Source organism: Ornithorhynchus anatinus, chromosome 21, assembly GCF_004115215.2.
Source record: "Ornithorhynchus anatinus isolate Pmale09 chromosome 21, mOrnAna1.pri.v4, whole genome shotgun sequence".
NCBI classification, from domain to species: Eukaryota; Metazoa; Chordata; class Mammalia; order Monotremata; family Ornithorhynchidae; genus Ornithorhynchus; species Ornithorhynchus anatinus.
In genome coordinates this window covers 16324456-16339683 of record NC_041748.1, presented here as the reverse complement: position 1 = coordinate 16339683, position 15228 = coordinate 16324456, and the positions used below count along the sequence as shown (strand labels likewise).

The window sequence follows — 15228 nt, the reverse complement described above, 5'->3', positions numbered from 1 at the left end:
GGAGAGACAGACATTAAATTAAATCATAAGCAGGGAGACAGCAATAGAATAGGAGGACATGGATGAGTTTAATAGAGGGCTCGCTAAATACCACTGATTGACGGACATAAGTGCTGTGAGGGTGGAGTGAGTATCCAAGTGCTTGCGGATATGGAATTAAGTGCACAGATGATCCAGAAAAGAGAGGGAATAGGATGGAGAGAGGAGAGATTAATCGGGGAAGACTTCCTGGAGATGATAAAAGGAACCGTGCTCAGATACTCCTTCCCTGATTCGTTTTTCTCCGCTCAGATATATCCCCCAACTCAGGGAAGGCCTCTTGGAGGAGATGTGCCTTCAATAAGGCTTTGAGGAGGGGGAGAGTCATTGTCAGATATGAGGAGGGAGGGCGTTCCAGGCCAGAAGCGGGAGGTGGGCGAGAGGATGGTGGCGAGACAGACGAGATGGAGGTACAGCGAGAAGGATGGCATTAGAGGAGCCAAGTGTGCGGGCTGGGTTGGAGTAGGAGAACAATGAGGTGAGGTAGGAGGGGAGAGGGAGGTGACTGCTTTAAAACTAATGGTGAGGAGATTCCGTTTGATGCCGAGGTGGATGGGCAACCACTGGAGGTTTGTGCGGAGAGGGGAAACACTGCCTGAACGTTTCTGTAGAAAAATGATCCGGGCAGTGAAGTATGGCCTGCGGTGGGGAGATGTGGGAGGCAGGGAGGTCAGCCAGGAGGCTGAGAGTAATCAAGGCGGGATAGGAGAAGTATGTGGATTAACGTGGCAGAGTTCTATACTCTCAGCCATTCGGGGAACTTCTCTGCAAACCCTACTCATCACCATAATTTTCTCCTCGCTGCAAATGATCTGGGGTCTCGGCCCTTCGTGCTGAACCGCAAAAATCAATCCATCAATGGTATATTCATGGAGGGCTATGTGCAGTAAGTGCTCGATGAATACAATGAATGAATGAATGCAGAACGCTCGGGTGAGTTCAACACAACCGAGTCGGCAGACGTGTTCCCTGCCCATGAGCTTGCAGTCTAGAGGTGGGAGACAGACATTGATATAAATCATTTATAATATAGGAGTTCCCCTCTCAAGGTGGCACCTGGAGAGTTTCCAGTCCTCTCGACTACGGGAGGGAGAGTCAAGTAGAGGCCTACCCATTCCATTCCTAGCTTGGGCAGTGACTAGCGAGTGGCAGACCATCGGCTGCAAATCAAAACTCACCTGTGCTGGGCAGCGGCGGCACGGGAGATAGTCGAGGGCGGAGACTCGAGTTGACTGCTCGGAAGAAGGCGATGGTCAACCGCTTCCAGGTTTTGACCGAGGAAACTCCCTGGATCCACTACCGGAACAACGGCAGGTGGAAGTGAGGCGTTCTGGGAGAGATGCGTCCATGGTGTCACTACGGGTCGGAGACGACTCCACAGTATAAGACAAGAAAATATACGAGTCCTTGAAGACAGGGACCGTGTCTACTAATTCTCCTGCAGTCCCCCTAGAACTCGCTCCAGGGCTCCGTCCGCTGTGGGCGTTCAGTCCTCGCATCCGATCGATGGGGCCTCGCGCTGGCCCTTTCAGACTCCCGGGCGAACCTCACCCTCGGCCGCGGCTGGGGACGACTAGGTCCGTGCCCGTGGAAATGTCCGACCCGGGGCGGCGAAAACTGCGCCCCGAGTTTGAAGAACCAAGCCGAGACACGCTCCTTAGATCAAGTATTAGTATGTATTTATGCACAATAATAAAAACGGATTTACAAGTTGAACTGCAAATTGAAACATAGGAAGTTTAACAGTTTATTATATTAAATAACCAAAACACCTTTTTTTTCCAAAATTGATAAAGAATAAATAATATAATTTACAATATGATACAAAAAAATTAATCGAGAAAGACGGGCATTCTGCTTTATACATACACTGTGTCTATTTATAATCTATAAAACAAATTCACATCTCTTACAAGCCCCAAACCTTAGATGATATGGCTTAACTATTATTTAAAACCAACAGCGACGGGTTCTGCTGCCCACACCATAAGATCTAAAGCCAGTCGATCCTGTTCCGACCACGGACGACCACAGGTTACTGTAGTGCTTCTGAGGTTTCGCTTATTGGAACGTCACTTACAAATTACTGGGAAACGGGGAGATCTTGAAAGGTTCCAGAAGTTTCTAAAAAATCAAAGTGCAGTATTTCTTTACAAATGCGTCTTCTCTCCGAGTGTAAAAAGAGAATGCGATAGCGCTTTCCCTTCATGGGTTGGGAGTGGGGTCCGGGGAGGGGGGTGGCTTCAGCGCACGAGACGTCACTTGTGGGTGCAGATGGAGCTACGTGATCCGGGATTTCGTTGGAGGCTTGAAGGTGTGTGTGTGCGTGTGTGCGCGCACACGGTGGGCGGACGGTCATCCCGAGCCCAAGAGCAGGCCGGGGGACGCGTGCGGAGACGTGGGCCTGCGCTCATCGCCCGCCGCCCGGCCACCTGGTGGATCGGTGGTGGTTCCCCCACCCAAGTTCCAAGGATGGGCTTCTGGTCGCTGCTGGAAGGCCCTCCGGCCCGTATCGGGTTTGGGGGCTCCATCTCGGCCCCGGTGTACGGGCAGCAATGGAGGGGACGGGGCTGCAGAGCTGGGGGGCCCCTGATGACATCCTGCTGTCTGGAAAAGGGCTTCGGGCTCGTGGCGGGGGCACGTTCTCCGATGCCGTCTCCTGCCCGCCGAGGAGAATCCGGAATGAGGCCAAAAAACGGACTTCCGGGGAAGGGAACAAGCCGCTTCCTGTTCTCCCCCGGGCAAGTGTTCGCTGCAAACGATGCCACCGGGGCCTCTGTCGCGCCCAGGGTCGGCTTGCAGGACGGCCCGGCCGGGGAACGACACGCACCCGCCCTGCCCGCAGGGGAGGCAGCTGGCATCTTGAGCCACCGGAGCGGGGAGCTTCCCGGAATGGAGGTCCAGGGGCCGGGGCGGGGACGTCTTAAGCCTTCGTAGCGAAAGCCCAGGGCCGTTTCGGTCTTCGGCCCGGGCTTGGCTCACGCTTGAGTCTCTGCTAGCCTCGGAGGGGCCTCTTCCAAAAAGGTGTTTCTGATTTCTTTTGGAAGGTTTTAAACCACTTCCTTCGCCTCCGTCTTCATGTCGACCGGATCCGTTGGACGTCCACCTCGCTCCGGCGCCCCGGGGTCGAGGCGCGACCCCGACGCCTCGGGGCCGGAAGCCGAGGGAGGGAGGCCAGCCTTCTCCCCGTCGGGGCATGGGGATGGGCTGGAGAGCTGCGGGGGGTCACCTCCAGTCAGATGTGGGGAGGGGCGCACATGGAAGGCGGCCGAGGGGAGGCGGCACCCAGACGGGCAGCGCTCCGGGAAGGAGCAGAAGCCACCGGGGGACGACCGAGCCCGTCCCGGCCTCCACCTGGCATCTTTCCCTCCCAAAGCTCAGGGCAAGCCCGTGGCCCCTGGTGAGGCAGGCGGGACCCGACGGTCCCGGCTTCTGAGTCAACTCTCCACCCTCCTCCTCACCGAGCGACAACGATCCCACCTTGACCCCTCCCCTTGTGGAGGCGGGGGAGGGTCACAGCCCTCTAGGAAGCCTCTGGCTTCTGGGGAGGGGAGCGCGGGGGGAGTGGAGGGCTCCAGGTCAGAAGCCAGGCCTTGGGGGGCAGGGGACTGCGGGTTGGGCGGCTGGGGGCGGGGGGCCCTACATCCCACCGCAGCCTCTCCGGCTCTCAAATAAGGTGGGCCAAAGGGAGGACGACCGGGGAACTCGGAGAGCGTGAGGGCGTCGCCCCAGGGTGTGAGCGGGAGGCCGGCCCCCTGGCCCCCTCCGGCTCCAAGCCACAGTCTCGCACGGTTGGGAGATAGTGGGGGGTTTGTTCATCTGCGAGGCTCAAAAGAAATCCAACGGATGAAGCGGGGGACCGAGAGGGGACCTCCCGGGGGGAGGGTGGGGCACGCATGGCTTTTGCGAACTGAGGAGTCGCCCAACGTGGGACGTGGGCAACCACTGAGCCCTTATCTGCATTCCCTGAACAGGAAGAGTTGGGGGGGGGGGAACGGCTGGGAGAGGAGGGGCTCCGGTCAGGGTCAAGCGTGTGCATCACAAGGAGGGGGATCCTGAGCTAGACTAGCCACGAGAGGGACCTGGGGCGGGCAGAATGGCTCCGTCGGAGAGCCCCCGCTCCCGGGAAGGAACAGAGGAGTCCTTCTGGACTGAGAAGCCCCCGGCCGCCCGGCCCCCCCGGGGTTGGGGGATTCACCCCTTAAGATGGCTCTTCCCGACCACCTGGAAGGAAGTCAGGGGAAGCTGGTGGGGGCAGGAAAAGGCAGGGGATGCTGAATTCCAACTGCCATCTCACTGCCTTCCAGATCCACAGGGACAACAAAGATTTTCAATCCCCGTTCTCCTCCTCCCCCTGCCCACCGGGACCATTTGGGCTTTTTTTTTTTTTTAAAAAAAAAAAGCATCCAAAAGTATTTGCAAGAGACACGGTTGCTTCCCACGTCAGGGGCAAAATCCGCAGCTGTTGGGATCGGTCCTTGGATGGGCAGGGGTTTGGTGCCGGAAAACCCAAAAAGATTAAATAAAAAGGCCAGTCCCACTGCCGGGGGCCACGGCAGCTCTACTCCGCACTAACGGTCGTCCCCAAGGTGTCGCCCCGGCCGCCGCCGCCACGATCCGACTCAAGGTCCCGTCGTCTTCCGGCTGTTAAGCGCGGGGGAGGGGGCTCCCCTCCAGTCGGTCGACCCGGCCCCGGTGGGGTCGGCGCAGGATTAGGGAGGTGGCAGCGGGCGGCCACCTGTTGCCCTGCCTCCATGGGAAGGCCCGATCCAAATTTAAGGGGGTGTGTCTTCCCTGCAGAGCGAAGGTGAGGCTTAGCCCCGTGGCCCCCGAGCTCTGCCCCACGCCCCCGGGGACCTCCCACTCCGCACCCACCTGCCGGGAGATTCTGCTTGAGCCATTTCGGAGGGGCGGCCGGGGGTCCCCTTGGCTCCCCGTGGCCCCGCCCAGACACCATCTGGGGTTCGGCGGTCCGCCCATTCCATGATGCAGTGGACTTCCCGCTGCCGAAGTTGCCGTCTACCCTCGGGGGAGGGGACGGACGGAGGCCTGGATCCTGCCGGCGGGAGGGCGGGGGGTACGAGCTCTCTCCGCTGGGGCCGGCGGGGTCACTGGGAGAGGTCCCCGGCCGGCGGGCCGCCCCCATCGAAGAGGACCTCTCGGCGACTGGATTCGGGGATGGATAGCTCCTGGGCCAGATCGTTGAAGCGGGAGATGTAGTCGATGCTGCTCTCGTTCATCATGCAGGCCAGCTGGGAGTCCACCACCTGTGAGATTCACTCATTCATTCATTCGATCGTGAGTGCTGACGACTGGATTAAGCGCTTGGAAAGTAAATTCGGCAACAGATAGAGACTATCCCTACCCAACAACGGGCTCATGGTCTAGAAGGGGCAACTCGGAGAGGGGAAGGAGGGGAGGGAGGGAGAGAGAGAGAGAGAAAGAAAGGGAGGAGAGGGAGAGAGAGAGAGAGGACAGGTCACGGCCCACCTGCCCTTCTCGGGGACATATACATATGTATACGCCTATGTATATGTAGACATATACACAGGGTGACTCGAGAAGAATTGAACGACTTTAAAAATGTATTACTCAGTCACTAGGTTATATATGAACATGTAGCCAAAACCAATTTGTAAAAGAACTGTCACAGTTATTCCTATGATCTTAGGCGTGCTCAATAAGCCCCTCGGGTCACATGACAAAGACACACGTGGCCGCCCTGTGCTCTGTTCAAGTCTTTTTGAATCACCCTGTATATATATATATATGTATATGTATGGTGTGTGTGGTTGTTTTTTTCAGGGAGGGGGAACATTGGGGTGTTTCTTCCACCAGCTGTGGGAGGAAGTGGGGGAATCTGAGTGGGCAGGGGACTGCTCCGGATGGGTCCTGGCTGAGAAACCTCCACACCCCTTTCCTTCCGAACCTAGAATTGGAAGGGCTGCCCTGGGTTCTGAGATTCACCATTCTGCAAAGTCTACAGAAGGCCAGGCTTCTTCACCCTGATTGTTTTTTGTTAAATGGTATTTGCTCAGTGCTTACTATGTGTCAAGCACTGTTCCAAGCGCTGGGGTAGAGACAAGCTAATGGGGTTGAACACAGTTCCTGTCCCAAATGGGGCTCACAGCCTTAACTCCCATTTTACAGTTGAGGGAACCGAGGTCCGGAGAAGCGAAGCGAGTTGCCTGAGGTCACGCGGCAGGTAAGTTGCAAAGCCGGGATTAGAGCCCAGGTCCTCTGACTCCAGGGGCGCTGGGAGGGCACAAGAGTTAGAAGCCACTACCCCTGTCCTTCACAAGCCTTGGGGCCAGGGGCCAGGCCTTAGATCTGCTGCACAATGACAAGGCCTTAATCCGGTCCACGCAATCAAGCGATAGCCTCCTTGAGCACCTACCGACTGTTTGATAGCGCACCTGGGGGCAGGGAGGCATTCATTCATTCAATCTTATTTACTGAGCGCTTACCGTGGGCAAAGCACTATACTAAGTGTTTGGGAGAGTCCAATTCAACAATAAACACATTCCCTGCCCACAATGAGACCCCTCCACCCTCCAAACCCAACCAGGCTACAGCAATGGGGCGACGGTCACTGACAGACCTCCCATCGGTCCGAGACGACGAGCCCGGCGGGGCGGGACCTACCTCCGCCACGTCGGCCAGCGAGCGGGAGACGAAGGAGTCCCGGGAGTTTCCGTCCAGTAAACTGGGGCCCAGAAGCGAGGTGCTGCCGACGGTGCCCACGGGGGCCGGCAGCATCTTGCGGCCCTTCTCCGGGGAGATGAAGCTTGCTGTGGAGAAGTGGACGAGAGAAGCCAGGGTTACGCGGCTGAACCTTCTGCTCTTCCCGAGACGGGGTGGCGGATTCTAGGATGACCGCCTCGCCTTATGACCCTCCTCTTCCCCCCGAATGGGCGTCACGGAGTCGGGGGAGAGGAGGGGAGGAGGGGAGGGAGTGTTTGTCTATGTGTATGTGTGTGTGGGGTGTCTGTGTTCATTTATTCAATCGCATTTACTGAGCGCTCACTGTGTGCAGAGCATCGTACTGAGTTCTGGGGAGGGTATAAAATAATAAATAGACACATTCTCGTGTGAATGGCTCCCCAGTTGGTCTCCTCTACCAGGACTTTTCTCCCACCACATCAGGGCAGGCTTCCTTTTCCTTCCTTCCTTCCTTCCTGACCTCTAAGGGGGTCGGAGGTTGGGTGGACGGACACCGTGAGTTTAAACGACGGGCTCGAGTGTAAGCCTTGGGGCCGGGGGCCAGGCCTCAGGTCTGTCGCACACTGCCAAGGGCTTAATCCAGGCCACGCAATAAAGCGATCCATCGATGGTATTTAGTGAGGAGCACTGTGTGGAGCACTGGATTAAGCACTTGGGGGAGTTGGTCGACACGTTCCCTGCCCACGAGGAGCTTCCGGTCTCGAAAAGGAGCTAGGTGCTCAATAAGTACCACTGACTGATCGATTGGCGGCTGCTCTGGCTCTCCAACGGCTTGTTCCAACCATCTTCCCGCATATACATATACTTTTATCTACTGGATTTACATATCAATCGGTGACAATTCAATTATTGGTTCGGGTGCTTCATCCTGACGCGTCTATATTGCTTTTTCCTCCTTACTCTTCCTCCCGCCCACGCTACCTAAGAATACTTTCTACCCGGCTCCACAATTTTAAGCTCCTTGAGGACAGGGAACGGGTCATCTCGTCTTTTGCCAAGTGTGTGTTACAGGGCCTAGCGCGGTGCTCTGGACGCAGTAAGCACTCAATAAATTCCACTGAAGGACTGACTGATCTGACTCTCCAGTCCGTATCTACCTCAGCGCTCAGCTCGGTGACGAGCCACCAAGATTATGCTCACCGCTATTAATCGTCCCCGTCATCGGGGTCACGGCCAAGGGCCACTCTACCTCCGGGGCCGGCTCCACCCATGGCGGCCGAGGGACCTGGAGCCCGTCGGCTGCCCTCCCGTCCCCGAGCCCCCCAGCCGGGCCGAGGAGAGGAGGGCCGTGGCTGCCGTGCGGAGTAGCAGTGAAGCCCACCCACTCTTGATTACTCTATCAGACTCCTTGTAGATCCCCCAGCCTCCGGTCTCTCCTCACTCCAGCCCACACTTCGCTCTGCCGCCTGGGTCGTTTTTCTAAACAAACGTTCTGTCCACGCTCCCCCACTCACCGAGAACCTCCGGTGGTCGCCCATCCACCTCCGCGTCGAACAGAAACTCCTCACCATCGGCTTTAAAGCACTCAATCACCTTGTCCCCTCCTACCTCACCTTGCTGCTCTCCTACTACATCCCAGCCCAGACATTTCGTTCCTCTGATGCTAATCTTCTCACTGGATCTCGATCTCGTCCATCTCGCCGCCGACCTCTCGCCCACGTTCCGCCACTGGCCTGGAACGCCTTCCCTCCTCATATTTTAGATAATGACTCTCCCCATTTTCAAAGCCTTACTGAAGGCACGTCTTCTCCAGGAGGCCTTCCCTGTCGGAGCCCTCTTTTTCTTTTGGCTCCCTCCTGCGTGGCCCTGACTTGCTTCCTTTATTCACCCCGTCCCTCCCAGAGCAGTTGTGTTCACGTGTCATTTATTTTCTTTCTATTAATGTCCATCTCCTCCTCTAGTCTGTAAGCTCGTTGTGGGCACAGAATGTGTCCGTTTATTGTTCTATTGGACTCCCCCAAACGCTTACTACAGGGCTCTGCGCACAGTAAGGGCTCAATAAATACGACTGAAAGAATGAATGAATGAATCAGGCTGCCGAGAGAGCTGGGCAAACCCCAGTCCACATTCAGACCTCACAATTCTTCCCCCGCCCCCCCCGGGCATGGGCACAGCTGGTCCCGGTGGCTGCCATTCTCACAAATCCATCAACGGGATTTACTGAGCGCCTACTCCAGGTGGAGCCCTGGACTCAGTGCTTGGGAGGGGACAATGCGACAGACGGCAAACGCCAACAACCCAGCTAATAAATCTTATTAGGGTACCTCATTATTACCCAGTAAGAGCCCGGCGACTGCCACGTCGACAGCACCCTACCACCCTCCCAGATACCCTGGAGAAATAGCATGGCGTCGTGGACAGAGCACGGCCCCGGGAGTCTGGAGGCCCCAGGTTTTAATCCTGGCTCTGCCCACTTGCCTGCTGGGTGACCTTGGGCGAGTCGATTCACTCCTCTGGGCCTCAGTTACCTCATCTGGAAGATGGGCATTGAGACTGTGAGCCCTATGTGGGACAGGGACGGTGTCCAATCGGATTACCTTGTATCTCCCCCAGCGCTTAGAACAGTGCCTGACACATAGTAAGCTCTGAACAAATACCATCTTCATTATTATCATCAGTAAAGCACATCCTACGATTTCCGCACTAACTCCCCGGCTCGACCGGATGCTCCTCGAAGGCCGGGATCACCCCCGGCTGGCTCCGCTGCGCCCCGCCAAGCTCCGAGCCTGGTGTCGCGTTGCCAGGGGCCGCCCCCTCCCTCTTCCCGGCGGCCACGGCACTCACAGAACAGGCTGCTGAGGGAGGAGTCCGTGGAGTCGTTGGGGTACCACTGGGGATCGTGGCTGGGAGAAGCGATCCAGTTTGGCCGCGGGCTGCTGGACGGGGACGGGAGGCTCTTGGAGCTGTCGCTGCCGTTCAGTTTCGCCGGAGAGAGGGAGACGCCTTCGCCTGAAACCCAAGGCCTGAGTCACTGGGGAGGGGAGCGGGGGGCGACAACCAGAGCCCCCAATGCCTCCCTCCCCGGCAAGAATGGCAACGGGGAAGGAGGGAGAACGACTGGCAGCCACCGGACGGAGAAGCAGCATGGCCAAGTGGCTAGAGCCAGGGCCTGTGAGTCAGAAGGACCTCGTTCTAATCCCGGCTCTGCCACTTGCCTGCTGTGGGACCTTGGGCAAGTCTTCTCCCTTCTCTGGGCCTCACTTCCCTCATCTGTAAAGTGGGAATTTCAAAAGTGAGCCCCATCTGGGAAACGGAATGTGTCCAAATTGATCAGCCCGACATTTAGCACAGGGAACTCGCCTAATACCATCATCATTCCTGCCCACCGGCCAGGTCTCACGTGCCCCGATGCCCGACTCGAGCTGTGCGAGGGAAGGCCTGGTCTTTCCGGGCGCTTGCGGGGGAGGCCTCGGGCCAGCCGTCCGGGCCCCCGGGAGACGGACCGTGAGGGTGGGCGAGCCCCCCGGAAACGGGGCGGGGCGCCGCCGCGGCCGGTCCTCACCGTACTGGCCCGAGCTGATGGCGATCTCGATGATGGAGTCGCTGATCTGGGTGGCCGGCTCGCCCTGAGACAGCACATCCTCGGGGGGGCCGGGAAGAGAGATGTCCAGCAGAGCAGATACGTTGGGCGGAGACAGGCGGGTACTGGTGCCCTCGGACGTGGGCAGGGGCGGGGTCGCCAGGCCGTTCTGAAGAGGGGCCTTGGACAGCTCTGTCAGGGAGAGGACGGGCGAGCCCTGCGCAGGGGAGAGAGGGGCAAACAGAGGTTAGGGATCCTGACGGGAGTGGGTCGCAACACAATGGAGTGAGTACCCTGGGCTCCACGAAGTGAGACTACATTCCTATGTGTATCGGTGTTCAGCCGGGCCTGGCCTAGGGGGTGGAGGTCAAATGGGGAAGGGCCTGCGGTGTAACGTGGGGGCAGGGGTGTTGATGCCACTGCCGGGCTCAGCCCGGCCAGGCTCATTCGGAGGTCGCCCAGCCACCCCTCACCGCAGCTCCAGGGTGCTCCATCCTGCCTGGAGAGGAGGGTGACAGGGCTGGCCAAGTGGCTGCCTGCGGATGGGACTGGCAGCTGTGGGAAGGGGGCGCGGGGGGCCGCCCGGCCCGCCTCACCACCGGCCCCACAGTGGCTCTCAGCTACCTGCCCCACGGGCTGGATCAAAGTAGCAGATGGGATTTGGGAGAGGGCGGGCCGTTCACCAGGGTCGGTCGGGACACCGGGACCAACCAGACCTCCCATGGCGACGTCTACGCCGGAGCAAGGGGAGACTTAGCCCAGCTCAGGAGAACGGGGCAGGGCCAAGGGGACCCCGGCTCGGGTGGACCTTGGGCGACGGCGGAACAAACTGACTGAGCCAAACAGCACCTTGGCACCCCCAGAGCCGGCCAGGAGCCGCGGGACACCCAACCTCGGAGCCCCCGGCCCTTCCCAGGGAGGAGGAGGAGGGTCGGCCATTTTAGTTTGGTTCGTGCCATCCCCCTCTGGTCCCCGGATTCTAAGACCGGGGTGCTGGTGAAGAGCTGCCCATTTCAGAGAAGAGGACTCGGGGGGGGGGGGGGGGTGGCTCAGGTGACAGGAGAGAGCCAGGAAAAGAAGGGACGAAGGAGAAAACCGGAGGACGGGGAAGATTCTGAGCACACGTCCGCCCTCTGCGCCGGCCGCCCCGGTCCCCCCGGCCACCCAGCCGCTAAGTCCTTTACCTGGAAGCCGTCAGCCACGGGTCCTTGCTCGGGCCGAGGGGGCAGGCTGAGGAACGGAACGCGACATCCACCGCTCGGGCCCTAAATGTACAATACAAAATCACTCAATCCAGCCATAGGACACACCGAGCACCTACTCTTATCATACAGAGAACTGGAGAAGCAGCGTGGCTTAGTGGATAGAGCTCTGGCCTGGGAGTCAGAAGGTCATGGGTTCTAATCCTGCCTTTGCCACATATCTGCTGTGTCACCTTAGGCAAGTCACTTCACTTCTCCGGGCCTCAGTTACCTCATCTGGAAAATGGGGAGTAAGCCGAGAGGAAGCTGGCCTGGAAGCGCTTAGGTGGAAATTGAAGGGAGAAGAGAGGTGGACTGGAGAAAATCCCCTGGAGGGGTGGTTTGCAGGAAGGCCTGGTGGGGAGGGGTCTGGGGGAAGGAGAGGGTGGCCCAAAGGAGGCGAGGGCGGCCCACTCACCATGGACCAGAACTCCAGCCAAGGGGCCTGATGTTCAGTGGTGGCTCTTGGAGGGCGGTCCCTCCCCGTTTAAAGTACAGCCCTGCCTCTGTGTAACCCAGCGGGAGCACTTCCTGAGCACCTCTTGTGGTGCAGAGCGCTGTACTGAGCACCTAGGGTTTCAAAGACCGCTATCCCGGGCCCCGGGGAGAGCGTGGCTGAACACGATCCCTGCCCGCGAGGAGCGGCCCGCCGACGCCACTGACCTCCACGGCGGAGATGGGGTGCCCGTTCCGGTGGGCCCCGGCCAGGTCCGGCCCCGTGACGGCGGAGGCCACCTCGTCCGGGGTCAGCGGGGACATGGCCGGCAGGCCCTCGGCGTCCAGCACGGGGAGGGGGCTCCCGGGAATGATGCCGGCGCTCTTAGCTGCCAGGTCGATGGCGCCTGGGGATGGAAGGGGGGTGAGTGTCGGAGAGGGCAACCAGCAGGTCTCTGTCTCCAACTCCTCCTCTGCCCCGCCCGTTAATCCCCAGAACAAACAAACGCATCTTCCGCCAACCGGGGATTTCGTTTCTGGGGGAGGAACGGAGGCCGCTCCGTCCGCCGATCAATCGGCTCTTCGTACTGAGTGCCTACTGTGAGCGGCAGAGAGCTCTACTGAGCGCTTTCACTGTGCTAAGCACTTTAGGTCTACAGCACTGAAATGGCCTGCTGCCGCCCTGCTCCCCTGCTTCAAGGGTCCGGCCCCCATCCCCGTGGGAGAACCGGAACCGCCCACCCCAAGGCGGTTGGGGGGGACACGCTGACCACCTGCCGTTGGCTTGCGGGACACTTACTGGACAGGTGATTCGCCGCCTGGGACGGAAGAACCTTGGGCACGATGGGCCGAGACAGAGCGGCTTTGGTCAGAGAGGACTGGATAGGCCGAAATGAGCCTCTTCCTGTAAGGGTGAGGGAAGAGGACACGGACAGGTCAGGACGGACAGACGGACACACACAAACACAGAGTCCTCTGCACAACCCCCTGCAGGGCAGACAGGTGACGCAGGGCAGAGCGGTCAGAAAAAAATCACCGGACAGGGGAACCGGCCACCCGGGGTCTGTAGCTACAAAGGCTGATCGCGGAAGTAACAGTGGAATCCGTTAAGGGCTTGCAAGGTGCAGAACACTGAACTAAGACATGGAGGTAGGTGGTGTAAGGGATAGGACCCGGGCCTGGGAGTCAGAAGGTCACGGGTGCTAATCCCGGCTCTGCCACTTGTCTGCCGTGTGATCTTGGGCAAGTCACTTCACTTCTCTGGGCCTCAGTGACCTCATCTGGAATATGGGGATCGAGACCGTGAGCCCCACGGGGACAGGGACCGTGTCCAACCCAATTTGCTTCTATTCACTCCACCGCTTAGTACAGGGCCTGGCACATAGGAAGCGCTTAACAAATACCATAATTATTATTATTATTATTACAAGGTTAGGTCAGACCCAAGTCCCGTCCCCAGATGAGGCTCATAGCTTAAGGGGGAGGGAGAAGAGCCCGGCAGGGAGACCACGGCAAACTGCCCACGTGGTTAAGGCGCCACAGCCCAGCCCCCACAGTCACATCGGCCATCAAACAACCTCCGTGGGCCTCTCACGTGCCGCTCGCCTTCTCACCCATCGCCCTCCGGGCCCCAGCGGGGACCCCTGGGGGAGCACAGCGAAGAGGGGGGCCACCGGACGAGCCCCGGCGCTACAATCCGTCTGTCCACATGACTCCTCGGACCAGAAGCCTCAGTGCCGTTGGTCTCGAGGGGAGCCGCCCATCCTACCCCTTTCAGTCCCCAGGAGCGGGTTTCCGAGCCTCTCTCCTCCGCTCCCCGGGCCGTGGGGCAGGGACCCCGGGCACCTTACCCGTTATGGAGGAGTTGGACAGGATGGAGAAAGAGCAGACGTTGTGGGACGCATTTCCAGAGGGTCTGGGAAGCAGTGTTCTCTGCAAGAGGGAAGACAAAAGCAAAATTAAAAATGAGAATGGAACCTGACACGGTTCAGGAGACACCTCATTCATCCATTTGATCATATTTACTGAGCGCTTACTTTGTACAGAGCACTGTACACGGCACCGGGAGAGTACAAAACAACATCAGACACATTCCTGCCCACAGCTTAGAGGGGGAGACAGACATTAATATAAACAAATTACAGATATACAAAGATATATACAATTGCGCAGCGGGGATAAGATGGAGAACGAATCAAGGAGCAAGTAACAACGACACAGAAGGGAGCAGGAGAGCCATCTGGGTAGCATTAGTGATGATATATATTTTTCAATGAATGGAGCGAATTGTCTCATATGCAGCGCTCGGGAGACAACGGAAGCCCAACCTATATTCCCTGCCCACAAGGAGCTTTCACTGTAATGGGGGCAAGATTTCAGGGCACAAGGATACAAGGAATCAGGATACCAAATGACAGGTCCCGGTACAACCCCGTCGGGACACTTCTTCTAATGCTGATCTACTCGCTATACTTCGGCCTTGTCTATCTTGCCACTGACGCCTCGCCCGTCTTCTCCCTCTGGCCTGGAATTCCCTCCCCCTCCATATCTGCCAGACCATGACTCTCTCCATCTTCAAAGCCTTATTCAAATCACATCTCTGAAGCAGCATGGCTCAACAGAAAGAGCCCAGGCTTGGGGGTCAGAGGTCGTGGGTTCTAATCTCAGCTCCACCGATTGTCAGCTGGGTGACTTTGGGCACTTAACTTCTCTGGGCCTCAGTGACCTCATCTGTAAAATGGGGATTAAGACTGTGAGCCCCACGTGGGACAATCTAAAAACCCTGTATCTATCCCAGCGCTTAGAAGAGTGCTCGGCACAAAGTAAGCGCTTAACGAATACCATCATTCTTATTATCATCTCCCAGCAGCATGGCCTGTCGGGAAGAGCCCGGGCCCAGAAGTCAGAAGGACCTGGGATCTAACACCGGCTCTGCCACTTGTCTGATGTGTGACTTTGGGCAAGTCACTAAACCTGTCTGTGCCTCGATTGACTCAATGGGGATTATGACTGTGAGCCCTGTAAGAGACAGGGACGGCATCCAATCTGATTACCTTGTATCTATCCTAGAGTTTAGAAGGGTGTTGGGCAGGTACTAAGTGCTTAACAAGTATCATTATTATAATTATCATCTCCTCCAAGAGGCCTTCTCCAACTAATCCGTCTCCCCTCCCTTCTCCACCACTTTCACGCTTGGCTCTGTACCCCCGAAGGGCCTTACACCCCCAACCCCATAGAACTTCTGTATCTACATATTCTTGCTGCTCCCCT

At 58.0% G+C, this 15228-nt stretch overlaps 1 protein-coding gene across 1 annotated transcript in view; it reads right to left on the bottom strand.

Annotated features, from left to right (window-relative positions):
* Positions 1-1696: 1696 nt before the first annotated feature.
* Positions 1697-15228, bottom strand: part of CRAMP1 (cramped chromatin regulator homolog 1) — a 50858-nt gene continuing 37326 nt past the window's right edge. The window contains exons 14-21 of the mRNA XM_029049011.1: positions 13809-13890; positions 12758-12862; positions 12187-12365; positions 11467-11547; positions 10265-10499; positions 9547-9711; positions 6685-6830; positions 1697-5306 (exon numbers count right to left, since the gene is read on the bottom strand). Coding sequence (XP_028904844.1) covers positions 5148-5306; positions 6685-6830; positions 9547-9711; positions 10265-10499; positions 11467-11547; positions 12187-12365; positions 12758-12862; positions 13809-13890 — 1152 coding nt within the window. The 3' untranslated portion in view covers positions 1697-5147. The remainder of the gene's footprint in view (positions 5307-6684; positions 6831-9546; positions 9712-10264; positions 10500-11466; positions 11548-12186; positions 12366-12757; positions 12863-13808; positions 13891-15228) is intronic.